At 45.3% G+C, this 23,672-nt stretch overlaps 2 protein-coding genes across 4 annotated transcripts in view; one reads left to right on the top strand and one right to left on the bottom strand.

Annotated features, from left to right (window-relative positions):
- LOC128407138 (cytochrome c oxidase assembly protein COX11, mitochondrial) overlaps positions 1 to 5,762 on the top strand; it is a 31,201-nt gene extending 25,439 nt beyond the window's left edge. For both annotated transcript variants that reach the window (XM_053375148.1, XM_053375147.1), the window contains one exon: positions 5,753 to 5,762. The gene's annotated coding sequence lies outside the window, so the exon portion shown is untranslated. The remainder of the gene's footprint in view (positions 1 to 5,752) is intronic.
- The window catches only part of TOM1L1 (target of myb1 like 1 membrane trafficking protein), a 57,341-nt gene that overhangs the window by 17,955 nt on the left and 15,714 nt on the right, over positions 1 to 23,672 (bottom strand). For both annotated transcript variants that reach the window (XM_053375142.1, XM_053375143.1), the window contains exons 4-7: positions 9,462 to 9,611; positions 4,099 to 4,218; positions 2,577 to 2,678; positions 1,441 to 1,557 (exon numbers count right to left, since the gene is read on the bottom strand). In XM_053375142.1, the coding sequence (XP_053231117.1) occupies positions 1,441 to 1,557; positions 2,577 to 2,678; positions 4,099 to 4,218; positions 9,462 to 9,611 (489 nt within the window). The remainder of the gene's footprint in view (positions 1 to 1,440; positions 1,558 to 2,576; positions 2,679 to 4,098; positions 4,219 to 9,461; positions 9,612 to 23,672) is intronic.

Here is a 23,672-nt window from a genome sequence, read left to right as displayed (position 1 = left end):
GCCTGGGGGTTTTTCTCACAGTCCTAGGCTGGCTGCCCCTGCCTGTCTGCACAGCTGCCCATGGTGGCAGCACCCAGTGTTCCACCCCAGTATACTTGTTGGGGAAGAAGGGCATCAGGTGGAAATGGACAGGGACACTAGACACTGGTGCTGGGTCCCACTCCTTGATAATCCAGAGTGCAAATTAATGCCTTGAGATTCCACATATTCCATCACCTTTGCTTTTCATTAACTACTGTTTTAACTGCTATAGCAAGGGTGCCTCTGGAGCTTAAACTGAGGCTCATACAACAAAAAATAATATTTAGAATACATTGGACGCTATTACATTTGTTTTTTAAAAAGGGCTAGCTAAGGTATCTAACAGGACGCGGGTGGCACTGTGGGTTAAACCACAGAGCCTAGGACTTGCCGATCAGAAGGTTGGCGTTCGAATCCCTGCAACAGGGTGAGCTCCAGTTGCTCGGTCCCTGCTCCTGCCAACCTAGCAGTTCGAAAGCATGTCAAAGTGCAAGTAGATAAATAGGTACCGCTCCAGCGGGAAGGTAAACGGCGTTTCTGTGTGGTGCTCTGGTTCGCCAGAAGCGGCTTAGTCATGCTGGCCACATGACCCAGAAAGCTGTACGCCAGCTCCTTCGGCCAATAAAACGAGATGAGCGCCGCAACCCCAAAGTCGGCCACGACTGGACCTAATGGTCAGGGGTCCCTTTACCCTTTAAGATACAGTGGTACCTCGGGTTACATACGCTTCAGGTTACATACGCTTCAGGTTACAGATTCCACTAACCCAGAAATATTACCTCGGGTTAAGAACTTTGCTTCAGGATGAGAACAGAAATCGTGCTCCAGTGGCGCGGCAGCAACAGGAGGCCCCATTAGCTAAAGTGGTGCTTCAGGTTAAGAACAGTTTCAGGTTAAGAACGGACCTCCGGAACGAATTAAGTACTTAACCCGAGGTACCACTGTATCTAACTGTTAGAGATGCAATGGTATAATGCTCCTCTAAAACATGTGTTTTTCCATTGTGCTATATTGAAAGATTTTTGGCAAAAGGTAACTGAAACCATCAACAGAACCGTGTGGGACAACCTTACATTTACAGAGCAAAATATCCTCTTGAATTATATACCCAGAACATGGAACCTTACAAAAGTAAAACGCAAGTGGATTCTCAATGCCCTTATCACAGCAAAAAGACTGATACTGATGAATTGCAAAAATAAAACCACAGCTCCCTTCTACGACTGTATTGAAGACTTATACAAACTTGCAACATATGAACAACTTGCATATAAACACAGACTTTCAATGATATTTGGAATCCATTCGTACAAATACTGTAATAGGTTAAGATCTGGTGAAGTACAATAACAATCTTGTTATACACCCACACACACCTTTGCTTTTCATTAACTATCCCAGCAAAAGGGCCTACTGTACCTGGAGAAGCTCCATATCATCTGGATTTTCTGATCCAGGTACGTTTTCCTTCAGGATGGCTGACATGACCCTCACGTTCATCTTTACCATATCCAGCTCACTGTACAGCTTTCCAATCTGCTCAGGACCATAATGGAGCAAAACACAAGGGGAAAATTATTTTGCATGTCGTGGTTTGGGCTCTGCCAGCTTTGCAGCAGAGACATATTTATTGCAGGGCTGGTTTACCAAGCCAGCTTTGCAGCAGAGACATATTTATTGCTGGGCTGGCCTACCAAGCCAGATGCATGGGGAATAAATAATAAAATTATTACTATTATTATTATACCTGGCTGTAAGTTTCTTTGGGGCCTTTGGCTACCCCTATTAGAAAATTCAATGCTGAACTAAGGCTGCAATCCTAAATGCACGTACCAGGGTTTAAGTGACACACAGATTCTCTGTGAGCATGCATAAACATTGCATACCCTCCAACATTTCCCTGGTGAAAATAGGGACTTCCTATTACATAATAATAGTAATAATTTTACTATTTATACCCCACCCATCTGACTGGGTTGCTCCAGCCACTCTGGGCAGCAGTTCGAAAGCACACCAGTGCAAGTAGATAAATAGGTACCGCTCTGGCGGGAAGGTAAACAGCATTTCCGTGCACTGCTCTGGTTCGCCAGAAGTGGCTTAGTCATGCTGGTCACATGACCCGGAAAAACTGTCTGCAGACAAAGCCGGCTCCCTCGGCCTGTAAAGCGAGATGAGCGCCACAACCCCAGAGTCATCTGTGACTGGACTTAACTGTCAGGGGTCCTTTACCTTTACCTTTTTACTCTCTTATAGAATGCTCTCTTATAGAACCGCCTGGTGCCTGCCCTATACTCCTTTCGGTGCCAGATAAAGGTATTTTTTATACTGTTTTCCTTGCTGCCATTAATATATTTATGTAGCTTTTTTATTGTTCTGCTGATTGCCATCACATTTTCGGTGGGTTATTGTTCTAAGCTTTCCAGGCAAACACTGTTATTGGACAACATGCAGCTACTGTAAGTAAATAAAAGATTTAGAAGCTCCAGTGTCAAGCAAGGGTTATGACAATGAACTCTTTGAGTTGCAAAATATTAAAAAGAATAGTGGTGCTTTACCTGTTCAGGAATCAGTGTTATGACTGTAGATGGGGGGAGGGATCCTAAAATGCCCCTCCTGGGACTACCGTATGATGCTTTTGTGGAGAACGGAGGCAAAGGCTGTGGATATACAATGCAATAAGATATTAGGGTGTTGTTGTTTGGGGAACGATAAACCCGTTGTATTGTTTCATACCCTCCAATGAAAACAGGGACGCCCTATTTAACAACAACAATAATTCTTATTACTACTACTCCTATTTTATTATTTATGCTCCACCCATCTGGCTGGGCTGCTGCCTGAGCAGCTTCCAACATATATAAAAACATAATGAAACATTAAACATTTTTTTTAAAAAACTTCCCTATACAGGGCTGCCTTGGCTCAGGGGCTCACATAACTCCACACTCTACAATACTTAAAATGAGAAATTAGTACTACACTTCTCAAATAAATATTATTCTGCATTCTATTCTTGCCTAAATTAATCAGGTGAAAGTGTGAGGTTATTTCCCATTCACCATGAAGCCTGGAAAATAATAATAATAATAATAATAATAATAATTATTATTATTATTTATTTATACCCCGCCCTTCCCAGCCAAGACCGGGCTCAGGGCAGCTAAAGGTGTACGGGCCAGTTGTGTCCGACTCTAGGGTTGTGCGCCCATCTCACTTAAGAGGCCGGGGGCCAGCGCTGTCCGGAGACACTTCCGGGTCACGTGGCCAGCATGACGAAGCTGCATCTGGCGAGCCAGCGCAGCACACGGAAACGCCGTTTACCTTCCCGCTAGAAAGTGGTACCTATTTATCTACTTGCACTTTGACGTGCTTTCGAACTGCTAGGTGGGCAGGAGCTGGGACCGAACGACGGGAGCTTACCCAGTTGCGGGGATTCGAACCGCCGACCATTAGATCGGCAAGCCCTAGGCGCTGAGGTTTTACCCACAGCGCCACCCGCGTCCCCCCAAGGGCGGCTAACAACCAATAATAAAAACAAGTTGATTGAAATACAACTTAAAAAACAAGATTGAGCTACAACACTAAAACATTAAAATGCAGCCTCATTTTAAAGTAAAAGGCTCCTTACTTTCTTTTTTTAAGTCCATAATGTGCTTTATATCCAATTTTACACTCCTCCCTCCTTCCTACCTCACCTTTCAAATATGCCTTGTGCTTTGCCTGCACGTGTCGAGATTTGTTTTTATTTTGGCGGAAATTTACAAAGCCCGGAAGGCAATCCGGATGCCTACATTTGCATTAACCCACAGAGATGAAACTGGGATTCTGGATCTCGTGGGCAGTTTAAAGCACCTCAACCTCGACATTTCCTGTTTCAAAAAAACAATTCCTCCCACTCTCGGATTTTTAAATGCTCCAAGGCAGAAACGTATGACTGGTTTCCTAAGCATGGAAATCACTCTGTCAAATGTGCATTATTGTTTCTTAATTAACCGGCACGATTCTGCCACACATGCAGATTTTGCAAGGATAATATCCTGTTTCCAATCAGGGGAAGTGCCACAAGAGCATTCCTACCTTCTTGGTCCCATTGTTGCTTCCCAAGGATGGAAACTCAACTCCTTTCTTAAGCAGCTCCAAGTACACCTCCTTGACATCACTGACATCCACAACTCCTTGAAATCCTCGGGCCCAAGTCTTTTTAAAAGTAAAAAAAAAAAGGAAAGAGAAAAGCTGTTGAAACAGAATTAAGGTTTCCACACATACACACATACCCCCACAACTGCCAATACAGTGGTAAAGGTAAATGTAAAGGGACCCCTGACCATTAGGTCCATTCGTGACTGACTCTGGGGTTGCAACGCTCATCTCGCTTTATTGGCCGAGGGAGCCGGCGTACAGCTTCCAGGTCATGTGGCCAGCATGACCAAGCCGCTTCTGGCGAACCAGAGCAGCGCACGGAAACGCCGTTTACCTTCCCGCCAGAGCGGTACCTATTTATCTACTTGCACTTTGATGTGCTTTCGAACTGCTAGGTTGGCAGGAGCTGGGACCGAGCAATGGGAGCTCACCCCGTCATGAGGATTCGAACCACCGACCTTCTGATTGACAAGTCTGAGGCTCTGTGGTTTAACCCACAGTGCCACCCGCGTCCCTAAGTACTTAATTCATTCCGGAGGTCCGTTATTAACCTGAAACTGTTCTTAACCCGAAGCACCACTTTAGCTAATGGGGCCTCCTGCTGCCGCCGCACCGCCGGAGCACAATTTCTGTTCTCACCCTAAAGCAAAGTTCTTAACCCAAGGTAATATTTCTGGGTTAGCGGAGTCTGTAACCTGAAGCGTATGTAACCTGAAGCATATGTAACCCGAGGTACCACTGTACAGTCATACCTTGGATCCCCAACGCCTTGGTACTTGGACATTTTGGCTCCCGAACGCTGCAAACCCGGAAATGAGTGTCCCAGTTTGCAAATGTTCTTTGGAACCCAAACATCTGACCTGGGTTCCGCAGCTTCCAATTGGCTGCAGGTCCTTCCTGCAGCCAATCAGAAGCCGCGCTTTGGTTTGCAAAACTGTTGGAAGTCAATTGGACTTCCGGAATGGATTCCGTTCGACTTCCAAGGTACAACTGTATTTACAAAAGCATATTGTGGTCCAGCGATCCATTCGCCAAGGTCTGTCACAGATCCAGTGAAACAGATATGATTGGCCAAAGGTTCGACAGTTTCTCTTTCACAGAATGGGTATAAGACAAAAAAAAAAAAAAATTAAGCGGGGTTTTCCTCCCCCTTTTAAAAATAGTTTTATAGTTGCATTTTTGCATACGGCTGTGAAGCAATCTGGGAGGCAATTCTGCACAAAATGTGATTTGAAACCGGGGTGGATAAAAATCAATGATTTTTAAAAAATCAGATTTTTTAAAAATCAGATCTTTAAAATTTAAATCAGGGTTTTTTTTAAAATTTAAATTGGATTTTTAAAATAAAATGCTTTTGGAGGAAAAGTCTTTTGAAAGGTAGCTTTCTATTTAAATTACATTATAATCCAAAGGCTATATTTCATCAGGAAATAAGGATTTGTTTTAAGTTTTTCATGTGTGCTAAAACTCAGTCTAAGTTGTGTTTTTTCAGTTAACAAACATGGATGCATATGCTATAATTTTATTGTTTTAGTTAAATAAATTGTTTGAAATGTTATTAAGGACATGTTTATTTTTCTCCTTCCAATAAAGTACAGCAGAAAGGTTGTCCAACTATAAACAGTTAACTTATTAAACCTCGCCATTTCATAATTATCTGTCTATGTACAGTGGTACCTCGGGTTACAGACGCTTCAGGTTACAGACTCTGCTAACCCAGAAATAGTACCTCGGGTTAAGAACTTTGCTTCAGGATGAGAACAGAAATCGTGCTCCAGCGGCGCGCCGGCAGCGGGAGGCCCCATTAGCTAAAGTGGTGCTTCAGGTTAACAATAGTTTCAGGTTAAGAACGGACCTCTGGAACGAATTAAGTACATAACCAGAGGTACCACTGTATTTCTAACAGTATAACTAAATCAGTAATTTTAGATAGAACTGTAAAAACTACTCTGAAAATTTATTATTCCAAAAATGAAACCTTCATTTGGTTGTAAATATTAAGATTATACCAGCAAGAATGAGTCTTTCTGTCAAAAAAAGAGATTTAAATCAAGTCTTGCTGACTAGTGATTTAAATTGATTTAAATCAAATGCACCCTGTTTGAAACCTGATGAAATAAATAGTTTCAAAGTTGGCATAGCAATGGTAGGAATGCACAGTGAGAGATGCATTGCACAGCGACCCTACAAAGAAGAAAATGATGTCATTTCTTTCAGCTCTCCGCCCCCCCCCAATATCACAACCTGGTCCCATCCATTCACAGGTGCTGTCTCGACTCACCCCATTCTCGGTGTTTTTCAAAAGGTGACACAACGCATTAAAGCGCAACTCTGCTACTCTGCAACTCTCATATCTCTTCCTCATTCCTCATTTGCCTGTCTAGTTTGACAGGATCTCAGGTGGGTATGACTTTGGGTAGGTGGATGGCAGGCCAAGAAACCGTAGCAGCTAGAGGAGGGTTGAAACTGAAGAGTGTGTGCCTCTCAGGTCTTGTTTGAACAAAGCAGGGTTCTCCTTCATGGGGAGCACGTGTTGCGGTGGGGGCAACCATGACATCCCCTGTTGCTGGGCAGGTTTAGTATGAATGGACACGAATTTGATAGGGCACCTCCAATTGTTGCTGGAGAGATGTTGCAAAATTGTTTGATTGGTGGGGTTGCTATTTATTCCCTGTGCGCAGCGTTGAGCTTCCTCTTTTCGCTGCTCACATCGGATTATGCCACCTACCCTCCCTATATTTAGGGTTTGTTTGTGCTGACTTTGCTAGGCCTGTCATGGGGTTGTCTGCTTTGGAGCAGGGACCTGGTAGGAATTTTTACCATTTGGCTGATTGGCTGGTGCCATTTGGTTTTTTGCCTACAGTGGTACCTCAGGTAAAGTACTTAATTCGTTCCGGAGGTCCGTACTTAACCTGAAACTGTTCTTAATTCGAAGCACCACTTTAGCTAATGGGGCCTCCTGCTGCTGCTGCGCCGCCAGAGCACGATTTCTGTTCTCATCCTGAAGCAATGTTCTTAACCTGAAGCACTATTTCTGGCTTAGCGGAGTCTGTAACCTGAAGCGTATGTAACCTGAAGCGTATGTAACCCGAGGTACCACTGTACTGCGTAGCAAATTGTCACAACTTGTAAGGTTGCGGTTGGAAAGGTAAAGGGACCCCTGACCATTAGGTCCAGTCATGGCCGACTCTGGGGTTGCAGCGCTCATCTCACTTTATTGGCCGAGGGAGCTGGCGTACAGCTTCCGGGTCATGTGGCCAGCATGACTAAGCCGCTTCTGGCAAACCAGAGCAGCGCACGGAAACGCCGTTTACCTTCCCGCCAGAGCGGTACCTATTTATCTACTTGCACTTTGACGTGCTTTCGAACTGCTAGGTTGGCAGGAGCAGGGATCGAGCAACGGGAGCTCACCCCGTCGCGGCTATTCGAACCGCCGACCTTCTGATCAGCAAGTCCTAGGCTCTGTGGTTTATATCTAATATAGATTTCCTCTATTGCATTTATTTTCATTCTCAATCCACTGATCATAATTCATATCCTGCCCGCAATTTCGTTGGCCTGTAGTTTAGAAGCGGCTTAGTCATGCTGGCCACATGAACCGGAAGCCGTACGCCAGCTCCCTCGGCCAATAAAGCGAGATGAGCGCCGCAACCCCAGAGTCAGTCACAACTGGATCTAATGGTAAGGGGTCCCTTTACATTTACCTTTATATTAGATATACAGTTGTACCTCAGAAGTCGAAAGGAATCTGTTCCAGAAGTCCGTTCAACTTCCAAAACATTCAAAAAACAAAGCGCAGCTTCAGATTGGCTGCAGGAAGTTCCTGCAGCAAACTGGAAGCTGCGGGAACACCATCAGACATTTGGCTTCCAAAAGAATGTTCGAAAACCGGAAAACTCACTTCCAGTTTCCAATCGTTCGGGAGCCGGAATGTTCGACTCCCAAGGCGTTTGGGAGCCGAGGTACGACTGTACTTTGACATGTAATACAGCAGAATATTGGTGGAAATAAAAACACCACAGAGGTAAGGATGGAAAATCACCTTGTTCATTTTGTAAGAGAAACGTATAGTGGTACCTTGAGTTCTCAAACGCCTTGGTTGCAAAATACCGAAAACCCGGAAGTGAGTGTTCCGGTTTTCGAACGTTTCTCGGAATCCGAATGTCTGATGTGGCTGTCAGCTATTGTTTCTGGGACACCTGCACCAATCAGAAGCTGCGCCTTGATTTTCGAACAATTCGGAAGTCAAACAGACTTCCAGAACGGATTAAGTTTGGTGCTTTTTGAGGTTTTGTTTTTGAGGCTTTTTTGGTTAATCTGTTTTTGTGACTGTGTGGAACCCAGTTCGACGACTGATTGATTGATTGTGTGACTGCGGAAATGGATAAAAGTGACCTCCCCCCATTCAATCAATGACTATCATCAGTGTGGGTCAGAAAAAATAATAATTTTAATTCTAATTTTCATCATCTACAATACTGTCTTATTTATTTTATAGTACATTGATTATTGCTTTGATTTTATGCATTAACGATCTCGTTAGATGGTAAAATTCATGTTGGATTGCTGTTTTAGGGGTTCCTTTTAAAAGTCTGGAATGGATTAATTTGTTTTCCATTATTTTCTATGGGAAAGTGTGCCTTGGTTTTGGAACAGACTTCCGGAACAGATTAAGTTTGAGAACCATGGTATCACTGAATTGAATTTGTAGTTAGTGTTTTAAGTTTTCAAAATTGAATAAAACTAATTTTAAAAAAGGAAAAGGAAACATCCCTGGGAAAAGGAATAATTCCTGGGAGATAAGTCAGGCTGGCTGCCCCGCTACACAATGCAAACAGGTTTGAAGCTGATCAAGTCGAGGGCAGAAACGAGTTCACCGGTTTGTGATTTCAAGCTAGCTGGTGGTGTAAACAAACTCTCGCTTTCCCACCCACACAAAGCAAAGACACTCAACTTTTTGTTGGTTGACTGGCAGAATGGCAATTCTTTTGTTTGCATTTTTAATAGAGACATTGAGAACAGAGCTAACACTATGCAAAAGCCCTTCTTTTTCTCAATAGCAGGAGCCAAGGAACTTGACAGGACAACAAAGGAATGGCTTAAAAGCAAGGCCAATAGCCAGCTATCTTCTGGCCCAACTTTCTCTTACTCTCCCTATAGCTTTGCTGCTTTCCAACCATGGCTTAAGATAAAAAGGAAGGCAAACTAGCAGAGACTTCGCTTCACAGTACAGATCTCATGAACCATTTACTACCCTGGCAACACTGGAAAAATGGGAAAGATAGAAAAGAAGTACTTACCATGATAAAGGTCAGGATTTTCTCCTGCATATCAACAGGGAGGTTGAACCTTGGGTTCAGCAGCTTCACGAGTCTGTCTTTGCAGAAATCCCTTCTCACAACCAGAGCCTGGAAGCTCGGGCCACAGTTCTGCATGCACATGTCAAGGAGCTGCAAAGAGAAAGAGAGAGAGATTCTCCCCATCAGGACCATTGCTGCAATGTGCTCTACGTGAGGCTATCTTTGAAGGTGACCCGGAAACTACAACTAATCCAGAAAACGGCAGCTAGACTGGTGTCAGCGAGTGGCTGCCGAGACCACATAACACCAGTCCTGAAAGACATACATTGGCTCCCAGTATGTTTCCGAGCACAGTTCGAAGTGTTGGTGCTGACCTTTAAAGCTCTAAACAGCCTCGGCCCAGTATACCTGAAGGAGCATCTCCACCCCACATCATTCAGCCCGGAAGCTGAGGTCCAGCTCTGAGGGCCTTCTGGCGGTACCCTTACTGCGAGAAGTGAGGTTACAGGGAACCAGGCAGAGGGCCTTCTCAGTAGTGGTGCCTGCCCTGTGGAACGCCCTCCCATCAGATGTCAAGGAGATGAACAACTATCTGACTTTTAGAAGACATCTGAAGGAGGCCCTGTTTAGGGAAGTTTTTAATGTTTGATGATTTATCGCTTTTAAATTACAGTCATACCCAGGGATAAATGTGCTTCAAATTAAATATTTTCGGGTTGCGCTCTGCGGCGACCCGGAGGTAACGGAGCGCGTTACTTCTGGGTTTCGCCGCGTGCGCATGTGCATGTGCAGACAGTAAAAATGATGTCATGCGCATGCGCGGAAGCAGCGAAACACGACTCGCGTGGACATGGGTTGCGTTCGCTTCAGGATGCAAACGGGATCTGGAACGGATCCCGTTCGCATCCCGAGGTACCACTGTATTATTATTAATATTCTGTTGGGAGCCATCCAGAGTGGCTGGGGAAATCCATCCAGATGGGCAGGTATAAATAATATATTATTATTATTATTATTATTATTATTATTATTATTATTATTATTATTATTATTACACATCAGGCCTCTAAGCACTCTCATCCTGGTCCCATCTGTACCACACATTTAAAGCTGTTTCACACCACTTTCAATGGTAATGACTCTACCCGAAGACTCATAGGAGCTGTCCTTTCGTTAAGGGTGCTGAGAGAGCAGACACCCTAGTCCTGTCACAGACTTACAGTACCCAGGGTGCTTTAACAGCCAATCCCCTTTCCCAGGGAATTCTGGGAATTGTAGTTCTGTGAGGGCAGCATTCTCAATTTGCCAGGTGTCAGGCGCATTTTGCACCTGGTTATAAGCCACTTGTGACCAAGTGAAGATGCCTAGGCACCAGCATGGCGCCTGATGTCCCTACCATCTGGAGATGCACGCCTGTGGATCCCTGAATTTTGTCTGTTTTCACAAACTAGCAACACCTCCTGTTCTCCATTTTGGCTTTATTTCTGTTAAACAGATCATGACACGATGTAATATGTCTTGTGTTGCTGTTCATCCAGGGTTGTATTTATATAATTTTAAGACCTGCTAAGGGACAAATTATTGTTATTATGTCCTCATATGCAAAACCACAGAAGGTTTTACATATGTGAATTCAAAGAGGCTGCACTTCCTTTTTCCAAGGACTGTATTTGATCTGCATAATCAGAATGAATTTCAGGAACTTAAAAAGGTGCAGCAAAAGGGGAGAAACGACAACTCCACGGAAAATGGGGTGGGAAGTCTACCCCAAAAAGAAAAAAGAAGTAATTACGTTTTTATTGTGTATGTTAAAAATGTTGAAATTTAATAAAATATAGAGGGTGGGAAAGAATTTCAGGAACCAAAAATCCGTATTGAAAAATAAAACTTTTGAGCCACCTGGCCCCAAAATGGCAACTAGGCATTCCATTTTGGTGACTGTAACCCTGGTTTAAGGAGCCATTTGACACCTAACTTATACACCTGAGTTTCTAACACTGTGTGAGGGGAATAGGGGGGTCTCCTAACACCCCTCAGTACCCTTAACAAAGATTCTTCCCCCAGGATTCTCGGGGCGAAGCCATTACTGTTCAATGTCGCTGGATGTGGCTTTAAATATACAGTGTGGTGCAAGGGGCCTGAGAGCTGTCAAATTTAGCAGCCTAGCTAAATAGTGATTATTCCGATTCTTCACTTATGGCAGTTGCCCAAAACTAGTACCAATACAGTGGTGCCCCGCAAGACGAACGCCTCGCAAGACGGAAAACCCACTAGACGAAAGGGTTTTCCGTTTTGGAGACGCTTCGCAAAACGAATTTCCCTATGGGCTTCCTTCGCAAGACGAAAGCCCATAGGGAAATATCCGGGACAGCGGGGAAGTGCAGCGCGTCTTCCCCACTGTCCTCGGACCTCCTCCGAAGGCTAGCAGTGGGGCGGAGAGACCTCCTCCCGCCGCCAGCCTTCAGAAGGCTGCTCCGAAGGCTGGCGGCGGGAAGAGGTCTCTCCGCCCCACCGGCAGCCTTCGGAAGGCTGCTCCGAAGGCTGGCAGTGGGGTGGAGAGACCTCCTCCCGCCGCCAGGCTTCGGAAGGCTCCTCCGAAGGCTGGCGGTGGGGCAGAGAGACCTCCTCCCGCTGCCAGCCTTCGGAAGGCTCCTCCGAAGGCTGGCGGTGGGGCGGAGAGATCTTCTCCCCGCGCCAGCCTTCGGATGGCTGTCCTGAAGACTTGCGGTGGGAGGAGGGTTTTCCTTCCCACCGCCAACATTCAGAATGCTGTTCTGAATGTTGGCGGTGGGGAGGAAAAACCCTCCTCCCACCGCAAGCCCCGGGAACAGAGGAGAAGCGCTGCGCGCCTTCCCCTCTGTTCCCATACCTGTCCTGAAGGCTTGCGGTGGGGAGAAAAGCCCTTCTCTGCACCGCCAGCCTGGCAAGCGGTCGCCATAGGAACGCATTAATTGATTTTCAATGCATTCCTATGGGAAACCGTGCTTCGCAAGACGAAAAACTTGCAAGAAGAAAAAACTTGCGGAACAAATTAATTTTGTCTTGCGAGGCACCACTGTATTACGAATATTACAATAACACAAAGCTAGGACAAACAGAAACACAAAGAGAGTGATCTACATCTACACTGAAGTGCCAATAAATATTTCAAAGTGGATTCACTATAGCAAAAGCTTGAGCTATAGGAACATTGGGCACATGCCAACCACTTAGGCTTAACTGAAAACAGAATTTAAACAACTATTTTTGTTGTTGTTTAGTCGTTTAGTCATGTCCGACTCTTTGTGACCCCATGGACCAGAGCACGCCAGGCACTCCTGTCTTCCACTGCCTCCCACAGTTTGGTCAAATTCATGTTTGTAGCTTCGAGAACACTGTCCAACTATCTCATCTTCTGCCGTCCCCTTCTCCTTGGGCCCTCCATCTTTCCCAACATCAGGGTCTTTTCCAGGGAGTCTTCTTTTCTAAGTTAACTGCTAACTAAGTTAACCTAGGCTTAACTGAAAACAGCATTTTTAAAACTGTTTTAAAAAGCAGCTTCCCCTCAGTGTACGCAGGCTCTTGGGAGAAGAAATGTGCAAGGATGGCAGGAGAAAACACCACTCACAGGATATAAAACTTCCACTTTTTTAAAAAAAAGAGGGGGGGAATGGGGGGCGGGGTATACTGCCATTTGAGAAACCAAGCAACCCACATCTGCCAAAAAGCCTTGGCTTGAATGGGGCCTTTTAAAAACCAAAGTGCATGAAAGACATGTTAATCAGCTCACCCCATTGCCTGCAGAGAGCGCTTCAAAGAGATCTTGCGCACTTAAGACAGTCTTATTTAAATTATGCGAAGGAATTAAGAACAAAACTCCGATTAGTGCCTTTTCCCTAGACAAGCGAGGGCTAAACAGCTAAGCTATGATTTTGAGGAGAGCTAATGCAGTTAATGGGCCAAATCTTGAACTCAATTAGATCGGTGCAACCCTGTCATTGATTTCAATGAGGTATATCAACTAGGCAAAGCATCTGAATGGAGGTGTGTGTGTGTGTGTGTGTCCGTGTGTCCCATTTGTGAACTAACTGGTGAAAGTTACTTCCAACAGGAACAATTATTTTGATTACAGAACAGGACTGCAATTAGGTCTTCAACCGAGTTGGAGCCACTGTTAAATTCACGGAAAATGTAAACGTTCATCGGGCACATTCAACGACGTTTTCGGAAGCTGGCTGGCTGCCTAATGGCAGAGGCCTTCTTCCTGGAATAGAAGCTCTTTTATAAGGAGTGAGCAGATCAGCAGCATGCTGTGGAAGAAGCCTACTGAAAGCTAACTACACTCGTTTGCATTTTTAAAGCCAAGATTGGTATGCCCATCATGCAGAGAAAGCTGCAGGATGGATCCAAAATGTGGGGACCCCACAAGCGTAATTATCCGACAGCTCATTTCTATGTAAAGACCTCCACTTGTTGGACCACAGGTCTCCTCAGCCCCAACCAGCATGACAAGGATAACAGCACTATAGTCCAACAACATCTAGACAGCTTCATATTGGCTACCCCTCCTCTGGGGGACGCGGGTGGCGCTGTGGTCTAAACCACTGAGCCTTGGGCTTGCCGCTCGGAAGGTCGGCAATTGGAATCCCCGGAACGGGGTGAGCTCCCGTTGCTCGGTCCCAGCTCCTGCCAACCTAGCAGTTCAAAAGCACGTCAAAGTGCAAGTAGATAAATAGGTACCACTCTGGCGGGAAGGTAAACGGCGTTTCCGTGTGCTGCACTGGTTCGCCAGAAGTGGCTTAGTCATGCTGGCCACATGACCCGGAAGCTGTACACTGGCTCCCTCGGCCAATAAAGTTAGATGAGCGCCGCAACCCCAGAGTCGTCTGCGACTGGACTTAACCGTCAGGGGTCCCTTTACCTTTACCTCTCCTCTAGAAACTCAGGTATATAAGCTAGCTGCCAAATGACTCCTCATTCCAAGATTACAGTCATCAAAACAGAATGTCTAGTTGCCATTTTGGGGCAAGACGGCTCTAAAGTCTTATTTTTCAAATGATGGGTTGACTGTGACTGATTCTCTATTAAACATCTGGCTAGTTCAGATGACAAGCTTGAGCTCGGTTAAGAACTTTGAGGACTTAAAGAAGAAAAGTCGCTTGATCCAGGGACAGTCCGCATATATATTGGCCTATTCCAACCTCTTTTTCTTAATGGTGAGATGGATCATTCATAATGTGAGAATATTATTCACAACTGTGAACAGGGCAGTTGGATGGGGGAAGTGAAAACAAGCGACAACAATTAACTATAACGTTGTTCACTGCTCCTGCTCAGGCTGCACGGGAAAAAAAGCAATTTGGTTCCTGAAATTCATTTTGATTGTGCAGATAAAATATAACAGAATTCTACAGGATGTGGTATTAGTGTGTGAAAACAGTCAAGATTCAATGATCCCCAGATGGTGGAGATGTCAGGCACCATCCTGACACTCAGGCACCTCCACTTGGTCTCAAGTGGCTGATAAAAAGGTAAAGGGACCCCTGACCATTAGGTCCAGTTGTGACTGACTCTGGGGTTGCGGCGCTCATCTCGCTTTATTGGCCAAGGGAGCCGGCGTACAGCTTTATTGGCCGAGGGAGCTGGGTCATGTGGCCAGCATGACTAAGCTGTTTCTGGCGAACCAGAGCAGTGCATGGAAACGCCGTTTACCTTCCCGCCGGAGAGGTACCTATTTATCTACTTGCACAATGCACCTGGTGCCTGGCTAATTTCGAACAGGGATCAGAAGGCTCTCAGCAATCATCATCCCCAGATGTACAATAAACAAGAAGCTATTTTCAAGTGTGTATGGAGGCTGCCATGGGATACGGATGAAGAGCTAGTTCCTCAGAGAAGGGCTTCAGAGGTCACACCAGCACCATGAACCTGGTCTTCGGATAGATCATTTTGATGTGAGGATGAAAGCATGGCAATAATTAATTAATTAATTAATTAATTATACCTCACCCAACTGGCTGGGTTTCCCCAGCCACTCTGAGCGGCTCCCAGCAGAATATTAAAAACACAACAAAACATCACACATTAAAAACTTCCCTAAACAGGACTGCCTTCAGATGTCTTCTAAAAGTCAGATAGTTGTTTATTTCCTTGACATCTGATGGGAGGGCGTTCCACAAGGCGGGCGCCACTACCGAGAAGGCCCTCTGCCTGGTTCTCTGTAGCCTCACTTCTCGCAGTGAGGGAATCGTCAGAAGGCCCTCGGAGCTGGACTTCAGTGTCCAGGCGGAATGATGGGGGTGGAGACGCTCTATCAGGTATAATGTGAATTACACATTCACGTTACTGTACTGTCCTACACGCTGAATGGCTTTGTGGAAAAAAAGTCCCCTGAGCAAGGGGGCAGGCGCCTCGGGTGGCAAATACTGAGGGGAGGGGAGCAGTCAGAGCTGTGTGTGCCACACAGACTGCTGTGCACTCCCCTAAGCTAGTTTGCTGTTGCCAGGTGCAACAGAAGACCAGCGTCAAAGTGAGATTCAACTGCCATCATGGCCGATGATCAGTGGTGTTGTGAGTTCGAATCCAAGAACATTCGGCAGAGGCCCACTAGTCCGTCCCCCCACTCCTGCCACTGATGACCGAATAGCAAACTGAGTCATTTATTCCAAAGTTACAGCACTTGTTTGCTGGGTTGCAACCACCAGTCTTTAAAATAAATAAATAAATAAACCCCTATTTTCTTTAGCACCATAAAGGTTCTTTCAGCAACACCTTGCACAGTTCTTTTTTTATAAAATGGTGCAGTTTCTGTGCCCCAGGCAAGGCAGGGTTTTAGAGGGATGGAGCTTATGGGAAGGAAGCAGAGTCTTTAAATGTGCAACCCAGTTGCTGAAACCTTGGGAAACACGGCAAACATTCAGCAAAGAGCATTTTGCCCGCAGGTCAAATTGCAAAAGGAAATTAAGGTTGCACCATCAAGATTTGCAGGCGCTAGAAGCAGCCTCCTGGGCTACCGCGGTCTAACAATCTGCACTAAGGCAGGAGCGAAAAGGATCTGCACAACTCTGGTAGACCCTGAACCCTGAGGTCTGTTTAAAGGTTTCACCAAAGGAGTCAATTCTACAGCTTCCTAGGGATATGCTCTTCTATTGGCCAACTGTACTGTGCCATCCCCTTTTCTAATTAGTATTTCACAGAAAATACAGGAGGTCCAGCGTACGGAAAAGACAATATACAGAGCTGATGTGCGGGGAGTTTTTAAATGAACACATAAACACATATAAAGATGAGAGAGAACAAGGTTTCAGTCATATGACCTATCCCATTCCTGCCTAATGGACTAAGAGTAGGGCTAAGCTTAACAAATCAAGCAAAAATTATTATTATTATTATTATTATTATTATTATTATTATTATTATTATTATTTGTACCCTGCTCATCTGACTGCATTGACCCAGCTACTCTGGGTGGCTTCCAACATATATAGAAACATACTAATACAGTGGAACCTCAGTTTTTGAAAATAATCCCTTCCAAAAAGTTAGAAAACCAAAAACTCAAAATGGCAGCCGAGTGGCATATTTGGCTTCCGAAAATCGTTCAAAAACCGAAGCAGTTACTTCTGGGTTTTTGGCATTCAAAAGCCGGAATGTTTGACTTCCGAAACGATCAAAAACCAAGGTTCCACTGTATATGAAACCTTCAAAAGCTTCAGATGTCTTCTAAAGGTTAAAAACTTAAACCCCATCCATTTCAATCTGGGGAAAACGAAGCAGGCTTAGAGTCTATAAACTTCTGCTCATTAAAAAGAGGGTAGTGTGTGTGGCTAACTGGAAGGTGTTTTCCCCACACCTAGACTTGCAGTTATGGGCCCCACTTTATATGCAGCTGTTCCCCAGAGTGGAATGCATTTGTGGGATTTACAAGGTGACTTAACCTGCAATCCCACCCATATCCTACAACAGAAAACCCTGGTAATTCTGCCGGGCCTACTACTCAGTAATTATGGAGATTGTACAACCTCTCTTGGGAAAGTAGCAACAGTACTGATACCCGGATCTCTGAAATCAGATCTGTGTGGGCAGATGATGAACTCCTGCAGATCTTCTTCATGAAGCCCAGCAGTACCCTGACCCTTCAATTAGCTCTTGCATTTCCACCATGCAGATGTCAAACAAACCCCGCTGGCCAAAGTCCAGGGAACTATTAAGGCTCCTGTAAACCTGGCAGGTTGTTTTATCGACACACGAAACCAGGAGCTTCTCATAAAAACAGGTTTGACACACCCAGAGTTGATTAATATGAAACGAGGTTAACTATTAAGCAGCTGCCTTGTGGCCTAAAAGCTGTATTCCTTCTTACGTTGTCTAAAAGAGATATTTCTCGACTGAGTAGCTCTTGCATCTATACTGTATAAAACAGATCCTGGACCTTGGGAACTGTAAAACCCCATCCAAGAAGCGGTTTCCTAAATGTATACATATTAAGCTATCTTCACATACATCCAGTGTTTGAAGTTCTCCAGGTGCTCGGCTAATTTTGCTACTGGCACGGGTCCAACTACACGGAGATTTTTGGGTGTCAGGTTGGTCCCACAGTTTAAAAACCTCTGCCTTTGTGCATAGTTAATACCATTTCCTTTTTTTTAACTTTATTCCAAAACCGAAAAAGAATTACAAACATCAAATTCAAAATCCATATTCATTTTGTAACATAAACCTATTACATAATGGACTAGATTAAAATATACCTAATTGCTATAGACTTCCCTTTGCTATATACAAGGTATATAAATAAGGTATATACCAGTGGCAGCCCGCCCCCACAGCACTCCCCTTCCTCCGCCCCTGGCATTGGACTGGACCCTGAGGGTCATCTACAACAACCCCCTGGTGAATAGATATTCCATTGTGGCGACCGTAACCCAGATTTAAGGTGGCATTTGGCACCTAACTTACATATCTGAGTTTCTAACACAGCCTAAAACTACTACAGTGGTACCTCGGGTTACATACGCTTCAGGTTACAGACTCTGCTAACCCAGAAATATTACCTCAGGTTAAGAACTTTGCTTCAGGATGAGAACAGAAATTGTGCGGCGGCGGCACAAGCTAAAGTGGTGCTTCAGGTTAAGAACAGTTTCAGGTTAAGAACGGACCTCCAGAATGAATTAAGTTCTTAACCAGAGGTACCACTGTACTTATTCATTTTTGTTACAGTTACACTGCCTTTTATTTCAAGGAAAAAGACCACGGTGGTTCCAGTAGGTGCCAGGAACCACCACAGAGAAGACCCTTTCATTGTTTTAACCACTGGGCAGTGGAGAAAGACTTTCTGTTCCTCATAAGGCAATGGCTTTTCCACCTGCCTTGCCCCAACTAGCCTTTCCCAGACTATGACTTTGAGAGCAGCAGCAGAGAATAGAGCAGTTCAGGGATATATATGCAGTGGTACCTTGGTTCTCAAACATAATCCGTTCCGGAAGTCCGCTCGACTTTCAAAACGTTCGAAAACCAAGGTGTGGCTTCCGATTGGCGCAGGCACCCCGGAAGCAACAGCCGACAGCCGCATCAGATGTTCAGCTTCCGAAAAATGTTCGGAAACAGGAACACTTACTTCTGAGTTTTCAGCATTCAGGAGCCGAAATGTTTGAGTACCAAGGCGTTTGAGAACCAAGGTTCCACTGTATATATTTTATAAGTTGTGCTTCTTTGTTTCTCAGTTTGATCCTTTTACATGGTTTTGTATCTTTTGTGTTATTTTATGCATTGTGATTTTCTGTTACTCGGTTGAACTGTTTAATTATTATCTGCTGTTTAATTTTACCATTTACTATTAGATTCTGATGGATTGTTGAATGTTGCTTTGTTTGATATAAATGGTTTATTTTAAAGTTATTGTGACTTTTACATTGGATCAGATTGTTACAATTAATGTTTGAAGTTTTATTATGATTTTATGTCTTGGAAGCAGCCCAGAGTGGCTTGGGAAACCCAGCCAGATGGGCGGCGTATAAATGAAATATGATTATTATTATTGTTATTAATTATCATTATTTTATATTCATACAGGAACAGAATTTCCACATGGATTCTGACACCGATCTGCTTTTCTTGCACACATCGTGCAGTGTAGGAAGGGATGTGGATTACAGTTTCACATCAAGTTTCACCACCAACAGCCTTGCCTAAAGGCAGATCAGACCCTACAGGGCTATAAAACTTCCATTCTATACTTCTGGGCATAGAGGCTGCAACCCGTCAGACAGCTTGGGAGGCCTGTAAAATACTGAGCATTTTACGTTTTCTCTCCCAAGGGCACCCTCATCTGGCTTGCAGCCTAACCTTCCCCCAACCTGGCTGGAACCCCTCCAGGTCAGGTGAGCACTGAAACATTTGGTTGGCAAATCGCTCTGCACTTTCCTTCCTCAGTTTGCCTTTGCTGGGCTTTGCTCCACCACAGAACTACCGTATTTTTCGCTCCATAGGGCGCACTGGACCATAGGGCGCACCTAGTTTTTAGGGGGGGGGTGAATAAAGAAAAAAAAATAGGATCCCGCTCGCTGTCTTGGCTTCGTTTTTAGCCACGGGGCTGGGGAAGCCCAAGCTTTCCCCCACCCCAGCCCCCAGAACAGGTCCGGGAGCGGCGGCAAGATTGCGCGCAACCTCGCCGCTGCTCCCGGAGCTTGGGGGCTGGGGGCGGGGGAAGCCCAAGCTTCCCCCGACCCCAGCCCCCAGAACAGGCTGCTATCCGCAAGCCTTCGGAGCCTGGCAGGAACTCCTGCCGCGCTCCGAAGGCTTGCGGATAGCTGCCTGAAGCCTGGAGAGCGAGAGGGGTCGGTGTACACTGACCCCTCTCGCTCTCCAGGGTTCAGCGAAAGCCTGCATTCGCTCCATAGGACGCACACACATTTCCCCTTCATTTTTTTGGAGGGGAAAAAGTGCGTCTTATAGAGGGAAAAATACGGTATCTCCTCAGACTTCATCCTCTGTTTTCAGCTGGCCTCCAGATTCCTGGCTTTGACAGATCCACAAATAAAAAAGCTTGGAGCAGAGCGGGAGAAGAAAATGCTTCTAGCTGTTTTGTGTTAGCTGCCACTATTCTTTACCATAAGCAAACAGAATCCATTTGCAGTAGGTCAGGGATGTTATCTGCAACTCCTGTAACAACCGGAACATATGCATGGCGTCGCCTCTCCCCACAACAGCAACAAAAAACCTTGAACGGCGGAGAAACCTTAAGTTTGCAGAACGAATTATTAGATAAAACACCTCAAAGGCCAGTGTCCTGTTATCACAGCTTTTCCGACTGACTGGAACAGTGAATGCTCAGCTCCCAGGAATGGTAAACAGAAATGAAATGAGAAATCTGACACGAAACCTGCATGCCAAGTGGAAACCCGAGCTGTTTCTGCTAGGCAAACACGCACACCAAGGAACCAAAGTATGCAATACTGTGTGACTCAGGGTTGCAAAGGAGCAGGCGGGGGGGGGGCATGCCGGAAACAAGTATTCCGGCAACTTTAGATGTATCCCCAACACAGGGTGTCAGCCCCGGGGCAACCTAGCTGATGCCTGACCAAAGTCGGTCACCTATCAACCTAATTTATCTGCTCACCTCTGCTGCTAATGGCCTTGCGCAACAAGATACAGGAAGCAACTCAGAATATGCAAACAGCTATCGCAGTCATGCATGCATGACAATCCGCCTATGCTGTAGAAGGTGCTTAAGCACAGAATACACAGGGGAACTGTCTACTCTCCCGGAAGGCTAACAGACATATCCTGTTTACACCTATATTGGTTTTTATATTCCACATAACCGAAAGCTTAGGTGATAATGTGGATTCTGGGCTAGGGCACAGCATCAGACTTTCTGAACTTGTTTCTTCTTCTTTCTTTGTATTTTATATAAACAAAATAATAATAATAATAATAATACGTTATTATTTATTATTTATACCCCGCCCTTCTGGCTGGGTTTCCTCAGCCACTCTGGGCGGCTTCCAACAAAATAATAAAATGCAATAGTCTATTAAACATTAAAAGCTTCCCTAAACAGGGCTGCCTTCAGATGTATTCTAAAAGTTTGGTGCAGTGGTACCTCGGGTTACAGACACTTCAGGTTACTGACGCTTCAGGTTACAGACTCCGCTAATGCAGAAATAGTACCTCAGGTTAAGAACTTTGCTTCAGGATGAGAACAGAAATCGCGCGGCGGCAGCATGCCAGCAGCGGGAAGCCCCATTAGCTAAAGTGGTACCTCAGTTTAAGAACAGTTTCAGGTTAAGAACAGACCTCCAGAACAAATTAAGTTCTTAACCCGAGGTACTACTGTAGTTGTTTTTCTCTTTGACATCTGGTGGGAGGGCGTTCCACGGGGTGGGTGCCACTACCGAGAAGGCCCTCTGCCTGGTTCCCTGTAACTTGGCTTCTTGCAGCGAGGGAACCGCCAGAAGGCCCTTGGCACTGGATCTCAGTGTCCAGGCAGAATCCTGCCCTTTTTTTATCATGGAACCGAAGGCAACATAGAATTGTAAGAGTTGGAAGGGACCCAAGGGTCATCTAGTCCAACCCCTTGCAATGCAGGAATCTCAGCAAAAGCATCCATGACATATGGCCGTCCAACCTCTGCTTTAAAACTCCAAGAAAGGAAAGTCCAGAACCTCCTGAGGGAGACTGTTCCACCATCAAACAGCTCTTGCTGTCAAAAAGCTTTTCCATATATGTTCAGTCAGAATGTCCTTTCTTGTAACTTGAAGGCCTTGGTTCGAGACCTACCCTCCAGAGCAGGAGAAAACAAGCTTGTTCCCTCTTCCATGTGATAGCCCTTTAGATATCTGGAGATGGTTATAGTATCTCCTCTTTTCCAGGCTAAATATACCCATCTCCTTCAAGCGTTCCTCATAAGGCTTGGTTTCCAGACCCCTGAACATCTTGGTCGCCCTCCTCTGTACACGTTCCAGCTTAACATCCTTCTTAAATTGTGGTGCCCAGAACTGGACACAGTATTCCAAGTGTGGTCAGACCGAGGCAGAATCGAGTGGTGCTATTACATGTTTCCATGCAGTCTCCCATCCAGGTCCTGACCAGATCCAGACCTGCTTAGCTTCAGCAGGGTGTTGATCTCATGTGCCTGCAGACCATTCCCTAGTCTGCACCCATTTTTTACTCCACAGAGCTGTCAAGACAGTGAATGAGCATGATCCAGTTCATATGGACTCTTCATGCCTTGAAGGCTCCACTCCACAACAGCTTAGGATACAATAAATCTACTAGTCTTTACAATAGCAGAATATTATTTGGGGATGATGATAGGACATCACATATTTTATGATTGACCATGCTGGACTGCACTGATGGGAGAGTTTTAGCAGGGTAGTAACATCTCCACACAGGGGTGCAACTTGAATAAAACATTGTGGGGGCCCAGGTAAGCCCCGCCCCTCATAATCAATCACATGATGCAGTGCACACACCCCATTTGAATGGAAATGCCCACCAACTTTGTTTGGACTCGACCCCTCAAATATTTTATTGTGGGGGCTGAAGCCCCCAAGGCTGCTGGGAGTTGGCTCCAATGTCTCCACTTAATTTTAAGGTGCCAGCTACCATGGAGTCAAAAAAATTGCCGATGCAGTTTTCTCTACATTTTCTCATCAGATAAAACATCTTAACAGACCTCTGTTGACTTTAACACAAAGGACAGATCCTGGCTACTTCAACAGACGAGGGACGCAGGTGGCGCTGTGGTCTAAACCCCTGAGCCTCTTGGGCTTGCCAATTGAAAGGTCGGCAGTTAGAATCCCTGCGACGGGGTGAGCTCCCGTTGCTCTGTCCCAGCTCCTGCCAGCCTAGCAGTTCAAAAGCACACCAGTGCAAGTAGATAAATAGGTACCACTGTGGCAGGAAGGCAAACGGCATTTCTGTGTGCTCTGGTTTCCATCACGGTGTCCCGCTGCACCAGAAGCGGTTTAGTCATGCTGGCCACATGACCCGGAAAGCTGTCTGTGGACAAATGCCGGCTCCCTCAGCCTGAAAGCAAGATGAGCGCCGTACCCTATAGTCGCCTTTGAGTGGGCTTAACCATCCAGGGTCCTTTACCTTTTTACTTCAACAGACTGAATTAAATCATAGAATCATAGCATTGAAAGGGACCCTGAGGGTCATTTAGTCCAACCCCCTGCTACACAGGAATATGCAGCTGCCCCAAACAGGTATTGAACCTGCGAC

This window comes from Podarcis raffonei, chromosome 2, assembly GCF_027172205.1.
Source record: "Podarcis raffonei isolate rPodRaf1 chromosome 2, rPodRaf1.pri, whole genome shotgun sequence".
Classification (NCBI taxonomy): Eukaryota; Metazoa; Chordata; class Lepidosauria; order Squamata; family Lacertidae; genus Podarcis; species Podarcis raffonei.
This window is presented reverse-complemented; position numbering and strand designations above follow the sequence as displayed.